Genomic DNA, 23,890 nt, shown 5'->3' on the forward strand with positions numbered 1-23,890 from the left:
AGCACAACATATGGAAAACGATTGCATGACATTAGCGGGGATATCGTACGGCAGTTAAAATTTTATCCGAAAATGATTTCCCAGAAAATCAGATTATATTTTGTACTCAATGGAAAAGTGACTTTTTCTAAAAGTTCTATGAAGTTTAGAGTACTTTTAGTTTATAAAATTCAGAAACATCCAATTTAAATCAATCTGGGAAGTGACTTTCTGGGAAGTGATTTCCTTTCGAATGTCATTCGACAGTGATATAAAGGCGTATCACATTAGCAAACCAGCCAATCTCGAGTGTCCATCAACAAAAAACTTACGTCGGATCAATCACATTGAACAAACTGGTCACTCGTTGGTAGCAAATGGGCCACGCCTGTGCCACCGCCGTCGGACAGTGTTGCAGGACATGTTGACGCTCCATAAAACCAAACAAACAAACACTCCACGGATCGTACGTTTGACCGGATGACTGCGAATGGCACAGGGTCAGCGTCGAAGCCTTCGCCGAATCCTCAATGTGCCCGACAGTCCACACCCCACTATTGCGGTCCACTATCCACTGCAGGTCTATTACGTTGGCGTTGAGCATGGCAGTGCGATCCGCCTGCGGTAGCATGTGAAGGCACCGCTCCAGCACCTGAATGGAAAATTAATTTACAGTGAAAGGAAAATGCAAACATCAAGCGGTTATTTAGCTCTAATGAGAATCAATTCCATAAATAATGAAACATTAGCATTAAATTCGACTGACACAGAACGCGTTCTACACTCTCGGCTGTATCACTTGAATCAAATTTGAATAAATTCAATATGTGCACAGCATGGTGCGTACAAAATGAAACAAACATGCTTTCGTAGCATCAGGATGAGAAAAAATTACATCAGCTTACCTGTGGGCAACATCTATCAATAACATCGATCAGGGGAGGTTCGCTTTCCACGATACCGAGGGCCTTCATAAGAATTTTCACCTGCAAATCAGGACAATGGCAAAGAAAAGCAAAAGATCAGATTATAATGTGTAAGTATTATAAATGGTATATATTCAGCACCGTTCTGATATTTCAGTTTTTTCGATTTCTTGCTAACTAAACTTGAATTTCAATTTGCATACAGTTTCTCCTGTTCTGTCTGGTGATATTTTATTATTCTAATCTTCTGTTCTTTTGTTTTCTGTTCTTCTGTTTTTTTCTATTCTTCTGTTCTTCTGTGTTTAAATTCTTCTATACTTCTGTTTTTCCGATCTTCTGTTCTTCTATTCTATTCTTCTAGTCTTTATTTATTCTGTTCTTCTGTTCTCCTAATCTTCTATTCTTCTGATATTTTGTTCTTCTGTTCTATTCGTCTAGTCTTTTGTTCTTTTGTTCTTCTGTACTTGTGTCCTTCTGTTCTGCTGTTCTTTTGTTTTCTTCTGTTTTTCTATGCTTCTATTTTTTAATTCTTCTGTTGTTCTGATCTTCTGATCTTTTGTTCTTCTTTTATTCTCTTCTTCTTCTATTCTCTTGATTTTCTGTTCGTTTATACTTGTCCTTCTATTCTTCTGTTATTCCATTCTACCGTCCTTCTGTTCTTTTGTTTTTCTGTTCTTATGTGCTCCAGTTCTTCTGTTCTTCTATTCTTAAGTTCTTATGTTCTTTTGATTTTCTGTTCTTCTGTATTTCTGTGCTTCAGTTTTTCTGTTCCTCTGTTCTCCTATATTCTGTTCATCTTCTCTTTTGTTCTTCTATTTTGCTGTTCTTCTGTTATTTTGTTTGTCAGCATTGAATATAATCGACAACTTGAAGGAATCAAAATTCATCTGTCAATAGAATTCTGCCGTGATACGCATATTTGTACCATTATATGGAACAGTGTTATGCATACAAAGGCAGTACATGTTACAGTACAACAAAGTTCATTTGAACACAATTTAAGGAAAAAATTTCTTAGTACATTCATTCCGAAAACCCCATAATTTATTGGTCCATGAATTCCAAACTCTTTTCTGCTTAATTGCTTTCACTACATGGCTGCATCTGCATACCGTAACTTCGCAATGAAGCATTGAAATGAAACAAAATAGAAATGATCTATAAATTAAAAACGTAACCATTGTGGATCCCGCTTCAAACCAACGGAATATATGAAAAATCCCGACCACTTGTTAGCACATACCTCTTTCAGAATACTGACGGCAAACTTCCGCGGTGCAGGCCGGCAATTGCACAGCATAACTAAAGCAAAACCCTCCACCATGTGCATAGTGGTTGCCAGCGGAAGCTCGTGGGCTTTTTTACCGCCGGACGACAATGCCGATCCGTGTCCACTGGAATCATTGCTATTGATTGCCGGAATTGTAGTTGTTTGCGTAATGGATGAAATCCCCGAACTGGCACTTGAATTGGAATTTATTGTAGCCGCATTCAACGAGGAAGCGGTCTGCTGCGGTTGTAGTTTATTTGAATCCAGCTGGGTAACTTGTTGCTGCGGAGCGAATCTTGGCGCTGCTGCTGGAATATTACCGGATTTTGAGTTTAACGTGTTATTGTTGCTGGTATTGGGCCCACTATTATTCAGAGCATTCTTCCAAACAGTCAAGAAAGCGAACAGCATTCGCATTCCATTGTCCAGTAAATGAGGGAATGTGTCGACAACATCCCGTGCCAAGAACTGCGTAAAACCCTGTATCACATCCTGGCGCCAATCGGGGAAGTCCACTACCAAAGTTTGCAACGATTGGTGAGCCAATATACGAAGTTCTTCATCCATGTGGATTGTAAGTCTGGAGAGCATATCTACCAACTCATGGCCGGTCATGTTGTCGGGAATTATTCTCGGAACAGCGGCGACGCAAGTTCTAAAGAGATCAATGCGTGGCTTCCTTTCACCTGTTAGCATTTCATCCGGTTCTTTGTTCTGATTTTGATTTATGGTCATCATAAGTGGCCTTCCACAGTGAATATCGAGCGCTCTTAAGATATCTACAAACACCCTTCGCACATGCGGGAAATAGTTGGACATTCCAATGCTGCGAGCTGTGTCTTCAGTCAACATCTTATTCAAATATGTTTTCTTCACTCGAAGCGTATTTCCGGATGGCAGTACGCCGACAGTCCTAGGCATAGGGGGTTCGCCGTCTTTTTGCTGCAACGAATCGGCTACAACCAGAAATGCACGCAAGCCAATACTCATACGCTCTGGGGTCATAATAATCTTGATCGGGCGTCCCACACACAGCAACTCAAACACAATGTCTCGCATAGCAAAATCCAGTCGTTCCTGAGCTATAAACTGTATGATTTTTACGAAAATATTCAACGGAGTGTCTCTCGGTACAACCGCCTTCGAGCCACGCGGAAATAACGAATTCACAATGCTCTGAAGGCGCGAATGAGTTGCCGAGTTTGATTCACACTTTATACGTATCATGTAGACCCAAAGCAACCGGTACAGCGATTCCAGGGCAACTCGACTCATTTTTGGGTCCTTGTTCTTTAAGTTGCTCAGACACATGGCCAAAAAGCAGTGCCAATTGCTGAGGAAGAAGGATTTCTGCGAAACACACAGCAAACAGGTGACCAGTGGGAACAGAGCTAATTTGTGTTTCGATTTGGTGCACGCATCCAGCGTTTGAGAGTACAACAAATCGACGAAGTTTTTTACGCATGGCACGTTGACTTCGTTTTTGACAGCCTGTAAATAAAATAGAAAATGAAAAAATAGTATTATTAGTCTATGCTGATATTTCGTATTATTGCTGAAAACAAACTGCAGATAAAGTGAAAATAAGAAAAGGGATCAAATGCAAATGGGTGTAAGTGATAAAATCTCAGTTGCAAGGAAATAGATACCAATAAGCCACGTTTTATGCAATTTATACGAAAGATAAAAATCGTTACTGACTTCCAGTAAATTATCACATTTGATAAAGAATGTTGATGTTATACAACTAGAAATTCTCCAAAAAGTATGTCTCTTTATAACCCTCCGCTTTTAATCCTCTCAAATGTTGTTCTCGAAATTGATCAAAGATGTAACAAAAATAATTAGATGACATATTCATAAATCTGCACGGCAGATTTTATTTTAATGTATTTTTATGCTGAAAACTATCAGCAAGTTTGTGTGTTTTTATGGAGGGAAAATTTGAAGAAAAAAATATAATAAACAAAAAAAACTTTTTTATTCAGTAAGTTCTGCTTGTAGTGTTTTAATACCAAATTCTTCTTGTAGTGGGAAAATATTCCATAGAGATGTTTGGGTTAAGCCAAATTAGCAATGTTAGGAATAGCATGACTCAAACTTATGCACGATTCAAATCAAGCGCATTATTTAGATACATTTCAATTGCCTCTTGGAAGTTAGGATTTTTCCTCTAGTTGAATCCTACATGGTTCAATTCAACCAGAAGAAAAATCCTAACTGCCAGAGGCAATTGAAATGTATTAATAATAATTAAAAATGTGTTAAGGAAACACGGAACACCAAGAGATGAATGCATGTATTAGATTAATTAGCAAATAAAACTAGTTTAAAAAAATTGAAATTGTGCGTAAATAAAAACGGACTCATTAGTCTAATCAACGTACACGATTTCACAAAATTTGAAAATCGAAAAAAAAAACTGTTTTCCAGAAATGGTGGCAATGCATAGTAATTAATGCAAAAGCATGCAAAATGATAGAAAAATTGTTATCTATTCTCTTAAAGTGCTTTTTTTACCTTTCTTATGTGATTTTTTTCAATACATTTTACGATGCACGATAAAGGCGTCATCACCGCTAGGTAGATTAATCTGTTTTTTTTTCAAATGTTTGAATCGATTGACTCTTAATGAAATATTATCTACCCCTAATCCGTAAATAATTAGGATATTTCCTTCCCGTTTACCTAGAACAGGTACCTCAAGAAGCGGTGACGCTTATGTAACTACCTCTAGAATGATATAAACTGACAATACTACACCAGCGTTAGTTATCCGCCTGCAATCGTCAAACCTGAACACTTTCACAGAATTGGCTTCAATTTCAGACAAACGATGGTGAGCACCGACTGAGAACAAACGAAGGTAAGGGTATTCTTTCATCTTATGTTTGTTTATATCTAATAGTCATTATTTTGATTTTTATTCAACAGTGCGCACTGCAGTGTCTTGTAACAAATCAATTACAAATGGTAATTCGTATGTCTATTTTTGGAGAAATGAAGCCACTACAACCCGACTTCAATAAACACGGTATAGTGAAAAAAAGCTGGAATCCGCATTGAAAAAATATTTGAAAATGAAGTTTTAATACAAAAAATAAAATGAAAGATATATAAAAATGAATATGTGTTTGCACTCCAACTTATGAGTAATTAATTGTGAATGAATGTAAAATGTATATTCTTGTGGAGACGAAACTTTTCCCACAAGTCATATGCATGGGAAGTTATCTCCACACAGGCGGAGTAGTATAGACCTATAATACAGAAAGTTGGGGGTATTAGTAATAAGTGAGCATCAAGGTAAGCCTCACACGTTACTAATGAATAGTGGTGTCAAGTACGAGTAACTGGATACTACTTTTATGGTGAAAATACGTTTTTTTCCATAATATAGCTGTGGAATGATATGAACTAATTTTGCATAAAGTATATGTTAAACACCTATTTTCAAAATTTAAATGTTTACCGATTTATTATTTGTTCCTGATTTGATCACGTGAATTTGACGTTTCGGAATTCGCATGGTACTGAATGTCGTATGCTGGTATGATACTGGCCCATGTTGTGTACAACAAGCTTTCTTTTTTTTCCAATGAATGGGTGATTTGTAGAATGGGTAATGTTTCACGTTTCAAAAAGTTTTTGATGGGTGCTGGATTGTGTCGATGAAATCAAAAGGATTTATGCCATTTTGTTTAAAACAGTTGTCACTGATTTCTTGGATAACTTCTCAAAAATGGGCAACTGCAGTTTATCGAATAAAAAACCCTGATTAATCCACCTAGCGGTATCAGTGCCTTTATCGTGCATTATAATAAAATAGTATTTTGGTCATATCTTACATAGTCCATAGTCAGATTTGGCTAATTTTCAATAGGAAACAAATGTTCAGGATTCCCCGTCGAATGCAACATTTCTTCTTTTTCTTCTTATTGGCATTACAACCCCATTGGGATTTTTTTTCGCACATGCATACACAATACAGACATCACCCCAATTCGTCAAGCTGAACCCATTTTTTTTTTTTTTTTTTTTTTTAACTAATTTTATTTGCTAATTATCTAATACATGCATTCATCTCTTAGACTAGGTGTTCCGTGTTTTCTTAACACTATCATCCTTATTTGCTATGTTACGCTTTTAGTTATTATTAATACATTTCAATTGCCTCTGGCAGTTAGAATTTTTTCCTCTGGTTGAACTGAACCATGTAGGAATTACAATGTTTTCAACTTAAACTAAACTTAACCTATTTTATACTAAGGGTACAAGGAGTTAATCGTTGCAATAGAAGATTGCAACGATTTTTGTCTAAAATTGAAATTATTTTGTTGGACATTTGTTGCAATGTCTCAATATTAGAAATTCTATGAAGTTCATTGGTACTATACCACGGAGGCAACTTCAGAATCATTTTCAAAATTTTATTTTGAATCCTCTGGAGTGCCTTCTTTCTGGTATTGCAGCAACTAGCCCATATTGGCACAGCATACAACATGGCAGGTCTAAAAATTTGTTTGTAAATCAAAAGTTTGTTCTTAAGACAAAGTTTTGATTTTCTGTTTATAAGTGGATATAGGCACTTAATATATTTGTTACATTTGGCTTGAAGGCCTTCAATGTGATTTTTAAAAGTTAATTTTTTATCTAGCAGAAGTCCTAAATATTTAGCTTCGCTAGACCAATTAATTGGAACCCCATTCATAGTGACAATATGTCTGCTAGAAGGTTTCAAATAAGAAGCTCTCGGCTTATGTGGGAAAATTATAAGCTGAGTTTTGGAAGCATTCGGGGAAATTTTCCATTTTTGCAAGTAAGTGGAGAAAATATCCAAACGTTTTTGCAATCTACTACAAATGACACGAAGGCTACGCCCTTTGGCTGAGAGACCTGTGTCATCTGCAAACAAAGATTTTTGACATCCTGGTGGTAAATCAGGTAAGTCCGAAGTAAAAATGTTATACAAAATGGGCCCCAGTATGCTGCCTTGGGGGACACCAGCTCTTACAGGTAATCTATCAGATTTAGAATTCTGATAGTTTACCTGCAGTGAGCGATCTGATAAATAATTTTTGATCAGTTTAATGATGAACAGAGGAAAATTAAAATTCATCAATTTTACAATCAAACCTTCATGCCAAACACTGTCAAATGCTTTCTCTATATCAAGAAGAGCAACTCCAGCCGAATATCCTTCAGATTTGTTGAGCCGAATTAAGTTCGTAACTCTTAATAACTTGCCCATGGCGTGGTTGAATGCCCATGGCGAAAACCAAATTGCTCATCAGCAAAAATAGAATTGTCATTAATATGAACCATCATTCTATTTAAAATAATCTTTTCAAACAGTTTGCTTATTGAAGAAAGCAAACTGATTGGGCGATAACTAGAAGCCTCAGCTGGATTTTTGTCCGGCTTCAAAATTGGAACAACTTTGGCGTTTTTCCATTTATCTGGGAAGTATGCCAATTGAAAACATTTGTTAAATAAATTAACCAAAAAGGATAAAGAGCTCTCAGGAAGTTTTTTGATAAGTATGTAGAAAATACCATCATCACCCGGGGCTTTCATATTTTTAAATTTTTTAGTAATAGATCTCACTTCATCCAAATTGGTTCCCAACGAAGGGTCAAAAACATTCTCTTGATTGAGGATGTCTTCGAAGCTCCGTGTAACCTGATCCTCAATTGGACTAGTGAGACCTAGACTAAAATTATGGGCACTCTCGAACTGCTGAGCAAGTTTTTGAGCCTTTTCGCCATTTGTTAATAAAATTTTATTTCCCTCTTTAAGCGCTGGAATTGGCTTTTGAGGTTTTTGAAGAATTTTTGTTAATTTCCAAAAGGGTTTCGAACTGGGATCCAACTTCGAGACATTATTCTCAAAGTTGGTATTTCTCAGAATAGCGAAACGTTTTTTAATTTCATTTTGCAAATCTCGCCAAATAACTTTCAACGCGGGATCGCGAGTTCTTTGGTATTGCCTTCTTCTCACATTTTTAAGACGGATCAGTAGCTGAAGATCGTCGTCAATAATAATGGAGTTGAATTTAACTTCACATTTCGGAATTGCAATGCCTCTGGCTTCGACAATTAAATTTGTCATAGATACGAGAGCATTATCAATATCACTTTTTGTATCGAGAGGAATATCAACATCAAAATTCCTATCGATATACGTTTTATATAAATCCCAATCAGCCCTATGATAATTGAAAGTAGAGCTGATTGGATTATGAATATTTCTTGTGAGATTTCAAATGTCACAGGAAGGTGATCAGAGTCAAAGTCAGCATGAGTTACCAATTGGCCACACAGCTGACTTGAATCCGTTAAAACCAAATCAATTGTCGAAGGATTTCGAGTGGAAGAAAAACAAGTTGGTCCATTGGGATATTGAATAGTATAATATCCCGCAGAACAATCTTCAAATAAAATTTTACCATTGGAATTGCTTTGAGCATTATTCCATGAACGGTGTTTGGCATTGAAGTCACCAATTACGAAGAATTTTGATTTGTTGCGAGTCTGAATTTGAAGATCAGCTTTCAGCAAATTCTTTTGCTGCCCATTGCATTGAAAAGGCAAGTAGGCTGCAATGAAGGAAAATTGTCCAAAATTTGTTTCAACAGAAACTCCCAAGGTTTCAAAAACTTTGGTTTCAAACGAAGAAAATAATTTATGTTTGATACGTCTATTAATGACAATGGCGACCCCACCACAGGCGCTGTCAAGACGATCATTTCTGTAGATAAAATAGTTTGGATCTCTTTTAATGGAGAGTCCTGGTTTTAAATACGTTTCAGTTATAATGGCAATATGCACATTATGAACTGAAAGGAAGTTGAATAATTCATCTTCCTTACCCTTTAGAGAGCGGGCATTCCAATTTAGAACTTTCACACAATTATTTGGATCCATTGAAACGGAGTCCGATAACAATTTTTTGTGTGTACTTTATACCAACCTGAACAGCTTCAGGAATGGTATTTGCTTTGAACATTGCATCAATCATGTGATGCAATTGTTCAGTTAAAAAATCAAAATCGGAAGCAGTCATGCAACCTGAATCGGCAACAAGACCGTTATTTTCCGATGGGACATGGGTATAAACCTCATTTTGAGAAGAGAAATTTGGTCTACCAGCAGCGATGTTTGCATACGTAGGTACATTGGAAAAATTGGAATTTACTGAAGTGCTTGCTACCCGTTGACGAGCGGCAAAATTTGTTTGAGAATTGCGGTGGGTATGAATTGCTCGACCGGTAACCGGTTTCGAAATTTGAGCGTTTGAAAAATTTTTACCCGTCGAATCTGGGATCCGATTGGAATTTCCCGTCATCAATTTTGCACGGGAATTCAAAACTTTTTTGCGTGAAGGGCATTCCCAGAAATTGGATTTATGATTGCCCCCACAGTTTGCGCACTTAAATTTATTGGAATCTTCTCTCACAGGACATGCGTCCTTGGCGTGAGAGGTTCCACCACAAATCATGCATTTAGCATCCATGTGACAATGTTTGGTTCCATGACCCCACTTTTGGCACTTACGGCACTGGGTAGGGTTTTGGAAATTTCCCCCAGGCCTGCGGAAATGTTCCCATGTAACACGGACATGAGACATAATACAGGCCTTTTCCAAACTTTTCATATTATTTAGTTCACTTTTGTTAAAATTAACTAAATAAAATTTTTGAGAAATGCCCCTCTGGGAAGTACCAGAATGGGATTTCTTTTTCATCTTAATTACTTGGACTGGTGAAAATCCAAGTAATTGAGAAATTTCAATTTTAATCTCATCCAGTGATTTGTCATCACTGGGGAGACCTTTCAAGACGACTTTGAACAATCGCTCAGTTTTGTTGTCGTATGTGAAGAATTTATGGCGCTTCTCAGTTAAATAGTGAAGAAGACGTTTGCGATCGTCAAAGGATCCCGGCAAAACGCGGCAGTCACCCTCCCTAGCAATCTGAAATGAAACCTTGATCCCCTGAAGGTTACTCAAGATTTCATTCCGAAAGCCAGAAAACTCGGCAACAGATACCACAATTAGCGGAATCCTTTGTTTCTTCGCATGAATCGAATCACCTGGGCTAAAGGTAGATTCGATTTGCTCAATTTCATCATTAATCAAATCGAACTGATTGCTCAGTTCGATAGGAGAAGAAACAATGTCAACATTAGATTTAGAAGGAATATCTGAAGTCTCCAGCTTCCTTCTATTTTTTCCGCGCTTGGACAGGACGGTCTTGAAACCTTGTTTCTTTGAAGGAAGTGGAGAATTCAGAGACTCCCCCTTCCTCTTGTTTTTGTTAATACTCATTGCTGAGCGTGGAGACGTGACCTTCTAAGAGGTTTTTTCCCAGAACGGTGTCCCTGCAGGATTACCACCGCTTGTCGGAATTTTACTTCCGCAAGCGGGTCCAACGTAAAACAAAGGCACGGGTCCTTGCAAAGATCGTAACGGGATCAGTGGGTACAAACAGCGCTAAGAAGCACCGTTGAAATTAAAATAGCTTCGGGTAGTTTTTATTTTTATTTTTTTATTCCTTTATTTATTTGTTAGGCACTCTGTGTTACTTAACCGCTACTGTGCCGAGATCTACTGTGGTATTCTGCTATACAGAATCCACACAGAATCTATTTTTAGATTTCCATTACCATTATTGTTGTCGGTGCCAGTCCAGCTCGTCGTGAGTCCATTGTGTCCGTTTGTCCATGTCGTGTATCCATTGATCGTTGCATTGTTCGGTTGCCATTTATTCGGGTAACGTTGGAGGGATGCCTCCGAGAAGAACAATTTGTCAGTCGTCATCAGGCAGCCGTGACGGTAAGGCGCGCACCCCAAACGCCATCGTATGGGCTGCGAATCCGGCGACTGACGAGGGTTTGGTGGAGGGGCTGGGAATCGAACCCATGACCATTCGCTTGAAAGGCGAACGTGTAGCCAACTACGCTACGGGACCCCCCTAGCTTCGGGTAGTATTAAAAACTTCCTTCCGCAAAGAGAGAAAGAACCGCACAGCACGAAAGCACGATGCGGTCTGAGCTGAACTCATTAATATGGGCCCGGATAAGCTGGCCAATTGTCTGCACAGGCTGATTGTCAGAATCTGGGGAACAAAAGCGGCATACGATAGTATAGACCCCGTAGAGCTATGGGAAATTATGGACGAGAACAGCTTTCTCGAGAAGCTTACGAGACTGATCAAAGCAACGATGGATGGTGCGAAAAATAGTGTGAAAATTTCGGGCGAGTACTCTAGTTCGTTCGAATCCCTCCAGGGACTACGACAAGGTGATAGGTGAACAGCTGGGGTATGATTTTCAACAGATCCAGTCAATTTATTTGTTTCGAGGATGATATGGACAATGTCGGCCGAACATTTGAAAAGGTGGCAGAAACGTACACCCGCCTGAAACGGGAGGCAACAAAAGTTGAACTGGTGTTTTGAAGACAAAGTACATACTAGTGGGCGGAGACGAGCCAAACAGGGCCCGCCTGGGAAGCAGTATTGCGATAGACTTTCTGCATAAGAACCTTATAGAAACTGTATAAAATTTTATCAAATTTTTCAATCTACGTATTAAAATCTTACAATTTTGTATTATTTTAATACAGTATCTGTATAGATAGCTTGCGGTCTCCAGTAGCCTTGCGAGCAAAGGCGTAGGATTGCCAATCCGGAGATGGCGAGTTCGAGTCTCGGTCCGGTCTAGGATGTTTTCGGGTAGGAAACATTCTCTCCTCTCTGGGCATAGTGTATCCATTGTACTTTTTTTTTTCTTTGAGTTTGTCTGTCGACTGGCTAAGACCAAACGTATAGGTCCATCTCGCCATCCATTGTACTTGCCACATAAGATACACAAGATACATACTCATGCAATGGCGGGCAATAGAAAAGCCTTCAATTAATAACTGAGGAAATGCTAATAGAATATGTACTAAGTTGAATAGCAGGTCAAGTTCCAGTTGAAATGTAGAGCCATCGAAGAAGAAGAAGCTTACATTTCTTGTATTTAAATCTTGCATAATTGTATAAGCCAAAATTTTATATAATAGGGTAGATGTACCAGTCGTGGCTATAGCACCAGTTATCGCACTAGTGCATTATACACCAAGTGGCACATTATATCACCACAAAACATTTTCTGATCAGTCAACCATATTCATATTAATGAGCCTGGATTAAAAACAAAGAGACGCAATACTCCTACCTTTTACAACCTTGTGCTCGATTGGAATAACTGATTTGACAGCAAATGCGCTGTTCCAATTTTGACACTTCAACTCTTTGTTATGAGTGCAGCCTCTTTAATTCATATGACACGATAACACCTTTGATCTCCTCCAAATCAAACAAAACATAATTGTAAAAAATATTTTTGCTTAGTTTATGTCGTCCTTTGCACCAGTTGTCGCACCAGTGGTCCCATTATGGCCAATCCCATAAGAAAACAATGGGATTTGCCATAATAGGAACCAAAATTAAGATTAGTGCCACAACTGGTACATGCGTTCCTATTATGTATTACGCAATTTCGGGGACTATCACGAACTTTTCACATTTGTTGTAAGGAGCAGGAAGGGAAACCCTTCATTTGACAGTTTTTCTTAACTATGGCAACGATTGGTACACCCACCCCAACTGTAAAATTTATTTTTTGGGTGTCGATTTAATTGAATTTTCAAAAGATAATTCTGGTCTTCCGACAAATTAACGTATTTCGTATTAATAATTTGGGGACTTAGACTTAGCGACTTTTTACCAATTTTAACCTTGATCACATTTATAATTTTCATATTTAAAGCTAGTAAACGTCAAGTTGTTTCGATCCAATTATAATACCATTACGAATGGGTTTCGAAAACAAAGTAAAATTATAGATGCTTGCTTTTCGAAAAATAAAATAGTTCCTGAAACTTTGTCTTCCGGTCCAGAAAGTTTTCTCGACTTCCCTATTTTTTTCAAAGCCTTGAAACATCACAATTTATAATGTAATGCCTACGAAGAAGAAAAAACTAAAAAGATTTCGAAATTCTAAACTTTTTATTATTTCAAGAAAATATTTTGAAATATGTGATCATGAGTAAAACATTGAATGTCGAATCATAATTGCAGAAATGAAAAGAATATTACTTGGTGTCAGTTTCTGAGATTTTTTTTCTGTTTTCAGAAATATGATATAAGTTTTTGATAATTATTGAGATTTTGATGAGGAACAGCGATCATAACTTCTCACAGTGGCTACCAAGAATTGTTCTCTTGTGTCAGGTCAAAAATGTGCTCAACAAAAAAAAATTCATTTCTATCTGGTAGTAGCGTCATATGAACGAAATAGACTGAAGAAAAAGAATATTTGTCGTTTCAAATTGTCCGCGAGCGGTAATGGCCGCCAGCCTGCCTGCGGGTTAGTCTCTGATTTGACGTTCGTGCAGGTCAACTGCACCCATCGTTCCGAGCTTTTTGATCAATGTGTTATATAAGAAGGCTTGAATTCACTTCATCAGCACCTTCTTATATGCCACATTGGTCAGAATGGTCGGGACGGTGGGTACAGTTTATGTCCACCAACGTCAAATCAGAGACTAACCCGCAGGCAAGCCGGCGGCCATTACCGCTCGCGGAAAACTGGATATTCAACCTTAAAATTTGAAACGACACGACGACCTCTAATTCATTTTTCAAATCAAAATCTTCCACATAATGTAAATATTCATTCAAAAATTGATTTGAGCCCATTTTGGCCAATCAAAACATACGATTCGTATTTGATGCAATTTTACATTTTAGATTTCTAGAATATCGTTTTTTGTGTTCTATCCATTAAAATAAGATATTGAATTTATTATTAAAAAGTTTTAAGGTTCCCTCAGTTGAAAATTTTAAAGTTTTGGAACTTATTCCTTATTTTCCGTGTAACAAATTGAAAAATATCTTAGAGTATATCATATCCTTCTTAGGTTAGTTATCAAAAAAATACTAAAATAAAGTTATTTTACTCTTTCAAATAGATCATAAAATATCAAAAAGTTACCATTTTCAATTATTTCTAGATCTTTCAAATATAATTCCAAACAACTTTGTATATATGTATATATGTATATCAATTTCTTTTTCCCGCTTTTCCTTTTTTCCCGGTTCGGTGGCCACCCTGAAGTTGGCTTAGAAACCTCGCAGTTAATAACTGTGGAGGTGCTTAATGAACACTAAGCTGCGAGGCAACTCTGTCCCATTGTGGGGATGTAATGCCAATAAAAAAAGAGTACTAGATGCCCATTTAAAGAAAAAACGCTAAAGTCGAAGCGTATATGATTTCTGAGCTGATGATTACGGGTTCTTTGGGAAAGTTAACCTTAAATAAAATAATCGATTGAGCTTATAAAAAATGTTGACGGGAAAGGTCAATTGAAAAAAACTGCTAAAATAAGTGGGGGAACGGTAATCTTGCACTATTATATCGGTTGGGACAAGTCTGTTCTAAATAATCGTAAAAATTGTATTTAACGACGCGGGGCGCAAAGTCATACGGAAACAAAATTCATAATCTGGGGTGGCATTGCACATCTCGACTCGAAACAGCTCGAAACTAGCAAACCATGCATACAGTCATACGAAAGAGTTGTCGAAAGTAGATGCGCAATGATACCCCAGTTCAAGAGATGAAATATCAAATATGAAACAATGGGAAAGGATTCCCCTTCGAATGCAACTTGTTGCAAACAAATCGGTCAATGCTTTGTTCCAAAAAGTGTGTGTATAATAGCTAGACATCCCCGAAGAACAAAAATATTAAATAAACCAATTATTTTAATTAATTATGTCTAAATAATTATAAAAACTGCATAAAAACGTAATTACAAATAAGTTAAGGGACAACCAAAATGAAATTGAATGATTTATCAATAAAATAAGGGTGCCCACAACTGAATTTCGCAGCCTTTTTGGAATGTAAAGAAAAAAAATATCACGCTTAAATTTTGATGGCAATCGTCATTGAGCCTCATAATAGATTAAATTTATAAACACGCATTAGAAAGCACTTTTTGAATTAAATCACTTTAATTTATAACACTTTGAAAAAGGCCAAAAAAAATTTCGTGTTGTTTTTCTTGTACAAAAAATTTATTTATTTCTAGTTTAAAGTAGAGATGCCCATCCGGTTTAATATTGAGCACAAAACATCATGCTACTATAGCAAACAAATGACGGTTATCAGAATGACAGCATCTCTTATCTGTCAAAAGATACATAGGGGTGCCCATAACCGAACGGTACCCACAACCGAACCTCCTCCCCTATGAATTTGACTTGAGAACAGCATTTAACAACTGCAACAGTGGTTCACACATTTACTCAATTTTTCCCATATAAACTTAAGCACTTGGACCTCACGCTCTTCGCTCAAATTTCTGCAGTATCCTCTGGGAATCATTTTTTTTTTTATTTTGAAGGCTATCAGCCTAGGACAAATGATTTTGATTTTTTTCTTCTTAGTTTTCCGGTAATGAGGAAAAATTAATAGTTAGGGTAAAACGACCTATTATGGTGGGCTTAAGCGCCGCATCGAAGCAAAATTAATTTCGAAAATTCTTTAAAAATTAACTGTTTATCTTTTTTTATATTGCAGTAGTCGAATGGGATGCTGGTTAACTCTAGTTTCGTAAATATTACGTCAATTGTGCTAAACTTATGTTGTTTTGATTTTATCGCAATAAAAACAAAATACTGCAATAATATGACGCAGTTGCTTATTGTTGCGGTATTTTTTGAAGGTCAGTCCTATTGTTGCGGTATTGCCTGTATTTCTTATGGAGAGCGATACCACAACAATAGGACCTTAGCACTACCGCAATAATAGGCTCAAAGAAGGCATTTTTTTTAATGAAAAACGCTGATTTTACATGATTTTGAACGGAATTTTGTCAAACAAAAGGTGTTCTAGAGGTTGATTCGAAGAGTTTCAGCGGATCCATAATTGTTTTTGATGCTATTATATCCAGGATGGACTATTTAAACACTACCGCAACATTAGGACATACCACAACGATAGGACGTTTTACCCTACATGAAGCAATTCTCTGTGAAATCACGATTTTTTTTTCAAGATTTAAATTTTGTATTTTTTGATTATCCTGAAATTTTTAATATACATCCTTTATTACCAAAACACATTATCTGCATCATTGGTTTGCCATTTTAACTCTGGTGTAACTTTTAACAAGGGCCTAAGCAAAAACACCTTGAATACTTTCAAAAAAATTTAACTTGAAAACGGCTTTTCCGATCATTCTGGTGTCTTTGGCGAAGATTTAGGTAATCAATGGGGCTATGTGAAAAAAAATATAAACTGTGAAAAAAAATTCAAACATTGAAAATAAAACTTAAAAATCGATTATCTCAAAAACGAGTTTTTCAATATTTTTTGTTTTTTGATATGTTGTAGCAGATAATATATGTATTATTTTGCACTATGAGTCATGATGGAGAAACGATGGACAAAAAAGTTATATTTTTTTTGAATAAGTTGGTTTTCCAAAAATGGTTAAAATATTATTTTTACGTTTTTATCAATTCGATTTTATGAAAGTACGTTAAATTTCCAATTGAAAAGGTATAGGGGGAGATCCCCCAGTGCCGGACACATAAGCCATTTAACGAAAAACTCTCTAATTATCCGGATTATGTTCACTTGTATACCATATACGCAAAATATGATCATTGATGATTCATACAAACTATATTTGATAAGAAAATTATTTTGAGCTTTTTAGTGGAATGTCTTCACTTGTCATAAGACGAGTTTATACAATCCCATTGCATTCCACCACTTAATTGTATCTTGACAGATACGTGTTTCGACCTCAACAGTAAGGCCGTCTTCAGTGTCTAGTACTTGACTCGACTCGACTTTCAATGGGATTGTATAAACTCGTCTTATGACAAGTGTATATTTGATAATTTGAACACATTTTTGGACGATGTATTTTGATGTTGAATTTTGGTGAAAGTTTTCATGGTTCAGAAAAGTGTCTCCTAGTACCGGACACTATTGCATTTTGTTCAAATATGACCAAGTTCTTGTTACATGAGTAACGACATCATTAATAAAAGTAATATTTCTCACTACTTGAAGTTGTAGATATTAACACGTGTTAGTGAAGCTTATTTGACTCTCCAGCTAAATTTCTTATATCCTATTCAAAATTCCCACCATTTTCAATGAAATCCTCAAATTTTGTTTCTGCTTATTTCTGTGGCTTTCTGATACCTTAGCAAGAAAAAACAATTGAATTGAAGTAAGTTTAATAAAACCGGTGTAAAGAATGGCTATTTGATCACATAAAAAAACTCAGTGTCCGGACCCGGGGGACAGCTACCAGATACAGAAATTGATTTTGCAACACAGATACATTGTACATCTAACAAATTGTGAGCGCTATTTAAAATATGATTAATATTGACCATCTCGACATTAACAGAATGCATTCGATTGATTTTAACCCTTTCCCGCCCACGACTTTTTTCAAAGATTTCAATAGGAAGGAATCATCTTAGAGAAAAATCCTAGAACAAAAGTTAATTAAAATTAGTGGAAAACGAAAAAAAAAGTTTTTGATTGTAAATCAATAGTTAATTGATTGTTTTCAATAGTTTCGCTATTTGTACTCAAAATTGATTATATTTCCAGTCTAATGGAACCATAAAGATGTGTCCAATATTCCTTTTTGTTGTTGAAACAATTCGATGAAGGTTAGAAGGTGCAAAATTTGATGGTGCACCACAGACACCATGGGCGGGAGAGGGTTAATATTGTTGATTCAAACCTTCTAAAGTAAAGCGAAACATGAAAATGTTTAACATTTTTGTTCAGTTTCAAATTTTGTAAAAAGTTTACATCATGAGGATCTGATATACCATGCAGGTAAAGGACTTTTCAATACCCTTATTTTGTACTACATAAGATGATGGAGGAATCTTTGCAAGTGCCGTTTTTAGAACTGTCCGGTATTAGGAGGTGTCCGGCGCTGGGGGATCTCTCCCTACGTCATTTTTTGCCTTTCTCGTACAACTAAGTTGTACCGAAAGGTTATCATTTCACTCCGAAAACGTACTTTTTATAAAAGCCTCTGAGACCCATAGTGATATATCCCAATCGACTCAGCTCTACGAGCTGAGCATATGTCTGTCTGTCCGTGTGTATGTATGTGTGTATGTGTGTGTGTATGTGTGTGCACAAAAGCTATAAAAAACATTAGACAACTTTTCGTATAGAAATCCTTAACCGATTTTTTCGCAACAAGTTTCATTCGACAGGAGACAAAGTCTTGTTGATCACTATTGAATTTTATAACGATCGGTCATTGCGTTTTAAAGTTATGAAGAAAATGGTACATCGAACCATATAAACCCCATATAAAGTTGGTGTCTTAACTAAATGCGAGAAAGGCACCACCAACGCTAGGTGGATTAATCTGGGTTTTTTTTTATAAATGCAGCCGTTTCTGAGATACAACGGTTTGAAGATAAAACACCCCGATTTTTTAAATTTCCAGTCTTTTTCGAATGTTTTTCAAATCTATTTTACATAGAATCAAATATTACTGAAATCGTCGATATTTATTGTCCAAGATGCTAGTAATGGGGCAGTGGTTGGTCATTTTCATGGTAAGGGGCCCTCGTTAGCCGTGCGGTAAGACGCGCGACTACAAAGCAAGACCATGCTGAGGGTGGCTGGGTTCGATTCCCGGTGCCGGTCTAGACAATTTTCGGATTGCAAATTGTCTCGATTTACCTAGGCATAAAAGTATCATCGTGCTAGCCTCATTATATACGAATGCAAAAATGGTAACCTGGCTTAGAAACAGCGCAGTTAATAACTGTGGAATTGCTTAATGAACACTAAGCTGCAAGGCGGCTCTGTCCCAGTGTGGGGATGTAATGCCAATAAGAAGAATAAGAAGAACAAGAAGAAAAAGAAGGGTTGTGGGAGACAATATCAAATAATTTATTCTCCGAAATAAAACCTCAGGGTCAACTATTTTGGGAAAGAATCTTTCAACCATACTAATATTTAACATATGTTACAGCGGAAGGCTTTTATTCAATATTGCCCATCAGGATGGACAAATATTGAAAATAAATTCAAAAACCTTTGTACCAAGCCAATAGTAAAGGACACGTTTGCATTTTTCAATCTTTTGGTATTAGTTGCAGTATGTGAACTTGTATTTACTATGTTTTGGGCTTACATGAATTAAGAAATATAGCCAGGAGTTACAATTGTTAAGTCCTAACAGTGAATTTTCTTGAAAACTTCATCCGATTTTGTATTTCTCAAATCTATCTTTTGATTTCAACACTAGGGGTCATACAACAATGACGTCTAAAGTTTAAGGGGCAGGTCGTGCGATATGTGCCATCACAAATATTGCCCTCCGCTCGCTTTCAAATCGACTTCTATAAAAACATTCTTCATGCCTGCCGTATCCTAACGGAACTATCAATTCTATACTTTCGCCTCTAATTCTATTATGAACATGTACGTCTTGTAGTTTGGAAGATGATATTAGCATTTCATATCATTCCTTAGTATTTGTTCAACGAAAATTCGCTCTTTTGAGAGAGAAACTCTCAGCTGGGTTGCCGAAGATGGCCGAAGGCGACGGAATGTGACGTCACGTCTTGCATACTCAGTACAATTTTTATAACAGACGTGACGCTTCACTCCGCCCGCCCACTGTGGGTGGCGATGTTTACATTATTCTTTCGACTAATACAGACTTAGAGAACTTTGGCCCACACCTTTACTGAAGCATATCGGGCAGGGGGTCTAACATTATGTGACTATAGGTATACCAAAAATAGTGACAGAGGGGAAAGGGGGGTTGAAAAACTATGAAAAGTAGTAGACGTCATACTTGAATCACCCCTTAGCTTACAACATTTTCAGGAGTACTTGAGTTTTTTGAATAATCATTCTCTTCCTGTTCTATGCTACTAGCTAACTATAACACGCGCAGGCCTGGGAATTGTCGCGTTTGTCAGTGACACCTGACAAGATACATAAAAACATGGTCAGTCAAAAAAAACTTGTCAACTTCCAGTTTTCCGTCGCACGACTGGATCCCCACGAACAGATGACAACTTTTTCCAACCGCGACAATTTGCTTTTGTTGTATGTCTTGTTAGAGCACACATCTGCGACAAAAGTGTGACAACGCATGCACTTTCGGCTCTGTGCACGACACAACATTGGTCCCGAAAGTAAGTTATGTCGCATCTTCTGGTTGTCCATCTGCGTGGAGGAGCAATAGCAGCGGACAAATTTGAAATATCATACTGAAAAGAACACTTTATAATTAATTATTTCTTTGTTCTCTTGACAGATTTTCTGTTTAGAAATAAGACATTTTATTCAATTTTTGCGTTGTTACGTACATAATAGGGTAAATGATATATTTTGGACAAGCCTGAGCTTCTTCGATCAATTTTAGATATGAAGAGAAGTATGATCATTGTATACTTCTCGCCTGTATGCAGGAGAACATGCAGTATAGGACTCTTCGTAACATGCACCTGAAACACGTTTAAATTGGTTCAAACGGCAATCTTGAGGTCCTGCGGCCAAAGTTTGATTGTAATTGAGATACTAACATATTCCAATCGCTTAACATGAACTTATTGGTCACCCCATGTACAGTACATGGATGAACCAATAATTGCCAACTTTCAGGCTGTTTTCAATGATATCGATAAGATTGCGAAACAATGTTAATTTCTGGTTTAATCTATGTCAGTTAAGCAAATAAATGCATTTAAATGAATGTGGATACGTATAGGCCATGTCATACCATTGACATCTGTAGGTGGCCATTTTTAAATAAGGAGAAAATGACTCTGTCCAAAATATATTCATTTTCCATGTCGAAATTATATATTTGATGTCCAAAAAGAAAATATTTCAGTTCGCAGTATATCACAGTTTACACCTTGTAAACATAATTTACTCAAAAATTGAGCAATGGAGACACAAGACTAATCATAGGTTATGTATTTGGATGAAGCTAGTGGTATTCAATTGGTTTATACTATTCAATCTCGATATATTTTCTAATGAATGTCCTGCGCTTGTCCAAGATACATCATTTACCCTAATACATAAACAAAAAAAAACAAGTGTCTCTATTAACGCAACGCAAGTTTGCTCGTTTTTCACGCGGTTTATGGAGTTTTCGTACTTTTCAAACCATTTCAAGGTTTTGTATTGATGCTGTTTTTTTAACCGATTTTGTTCACTTGGGTTTGAAAAAAAAATCGGATCATACGAAACAGCGATTTTTGATAAAGTCATTTTTACGCGGTTTTCGTAATTTACCCGGTTTTAACGGTACACGGTTTGTAGCAATTGCCTGATAGACGGTTATTTGACTGCAATATTTTATGTATAAGAGAAATACGGAATTTTATTTAAGCGTATATCCTACATTAGGGGCAATTTAGGAACATTCGATACATTTTTGATTGATTGGAATTACTGCACGTTAACTTGGGCGGAGTATTAAATTTTAATCGCTAGCCACGCGCTGTTGTGGGGCCGTACACTTATTACGCTGCATGTTTCGGTGTTTTGCGAAGCCCCCTCCAATGTAAAATTTTTTTCTTACACATTATTTTTTTATTTATATGGAGAGTAAGAAAATGATAGTACTCCTTCCATAAGTGCTTACGTAATAAGTGTACGGTCATGAAACGCTCATGAGGGCTTGTTCATGCTATGTACAGCGTGATATGTTTTTGGTTTATGATGTTCAAAATACAACAGCTTGTGTGCTCGAGTGTTAATGGCCCGCTTAAAAGATTTCCGGATATAGATAGTTTCAAACCATTCGTCACTTTTAAACATGCATTTTAGATATGTAATTAAATGACGCATTTTGGTTAAACAGGAGGAGCTGGACTAAAATCACCAAAATTCGACACATTATTATTATGCCGTACATATTAGCCGTTTTTATAATGAGCTCGACTTCAACTGCTGTAAAACCCAGAAACCACATCATTTCAGTGGTTTCTCCACATCTTGTCATCAATTCATAATGACAACATTTTGCTGACAACGACAACAATTTTTGTCGCGACAAAACTCAAAGGTGACATGACGAACTTTTTTGTCAATAACCATGACAACTATTCTAATCCGTCTGGTTGTGCAAAACCTTAGTCGCGATGGAAAGCGTCACACGACAAATATATCGTAACAAAATAGGTATGTGACAAGATTCAAAATGTCTCGTCGGAGTGAGAGACCAGTAGTACGCTGTATCGAGCTACGTTGGTTAGGTTGTGTTGTCCAGTTTGAGGTGACTGTTTTCTCTTTGGTTTTGTCGCATGGTTTTTCTGTATGAAGGTGACAAATCCCAGGCCTGAACACGCGATCGTTGCACGAATATTTATTTTTGGTTAGAATATTACATATCATTATCTGAAATCAATTTATTTACGTTCCGGGAATTACCTGCATTTTCCTATTTTATATTTTTTTTTTCATTTTTGCTCATCTGGACTCACTGTGCAGAGATTCATATTAATCTTCCGCTATAACATATTTTGAAGTATGGTTGACTCATTCTTTCATAAAAAATATAACTCTAAGTGTGTGTTTCTAAAAACAAAATATTTAGTTTTTACAAAGTAATTTTTATCTCATATAATGCCACCATGAAAATGACCAACCCACTGCTACAATACTTACATTTTAATTTTGATTCTATGTTAAATATATTCGAAAAACATTCGAAAAGACTGGAAATAAAAAAAATGGTGTTTTTATCTTCATACCGTTGTATCTCAGAAACGGCTGCACTTATAAAAAATGACGTGTACCTTTTCCATTGGAAATTTAACGTACTTTCATAAAATCGAATTGATAAAAACGTAAAAATAATATTTCAACCATTTTTGAAAAAGAAAATTAGTTAAAAAAATATATCTTTTTGGTCCATCATTTCTCCATCATGATTCATAGTGCAAAATAATACATATATTATCTGCTACAACTTATCAGAAAATAAAAATTATTGAAAAATTCGTTTTTGTTTCTAAGTTTTATTTTCAATGTTTGAATATTTTTTTACAGTGTACCTACATTTTTTTCACTTAGCCCCATTGAATACCTAAAACTTTGCCAAAGACACCAGAATGATCGGACAAGCCGTTTTCAAGTTATATTTTTTTGAAAGTGTTCAAGGTGTTTTTGTTTAGGCCCTTGTCAAAAGTTACACCAGAGTTAAAATGGCAAACCAATGATGCAGATAATGTTTTTTGGTCATAAAGGATGAATATTCAAAATTTCAGGGAAATCAAAAAATACATTTTCACAGAGAATTGCTCATGAATCAAATAAATAGGTACAATCTATATTCTGAGGATAACCTTGTTGTACCTACACAACTTCCAGACAATTTTTCATTATTCTAAGAAATTAATTTGTTGGCTCACTCCTCGATTTCCACCTCGGTTGCTAAAACTTTTCATTAAAAAAAATCAGCAAGTGGACGTTGCATGCTTGTCCGTTGTCTAGAGTGGTGGTTCCTCCAAAAAGTGAAATGCTCACTGGAAGAATTAAACGTGTGTTGTTGTGTCTTTTTCGTATTTTACTAAGGTTTACGGAGAGCATAACTGGTAAAAAAAACATAAATTCAAGCG

At 36.4% G+C, this 23,890-nt stretch overlaps 1 protein-coding gene across 2 annotated transcripts in view; it reads right to left on the reverse strand.

Annotated features, from left to right (window-relative positions):
- The window catches only part of LOC134210954 (protein furry), a 393,572-nt gene that overhangs the window by 338,608 nt on the left and 31,074 nt on the right, over positions 1-23,890 (reverse strand). For both annotated transcript variants that reach the window (XM_062687409.1, XM_062687410.1), the window contains exons 3-5: positions 2,149-3,666; positions 885-965; positions 312-631 (exon numbers count right to left, since the gene is read on the reverse strand). In XM_062687409.1, coding sequence (XP_062543393.1) covers positions 312-631; positions 885-965; positions 2,149-3,666 — 1,919 coding nt within the window. The remainder of the gene's footprint in view (positions 1-311; positions 632-884; positions 966-2,148; positions 3,667-23,890) is intronic.

Source organism: Armigeres subalbatus, chromosome 2 (genome assembly GCF_024139115.2).
Source record: "Armigeres subalbatus isolate Guangzhou_Male chromosome 2, GZ_Asu_2, whole genome shotgun sequence".
NCBI classification, from domain to species: Eukaryota; Metazoa; Arthropoda; class Insecta; order Diptera; family Culicidae; genus Armigeres; species Armigeres subalbatus.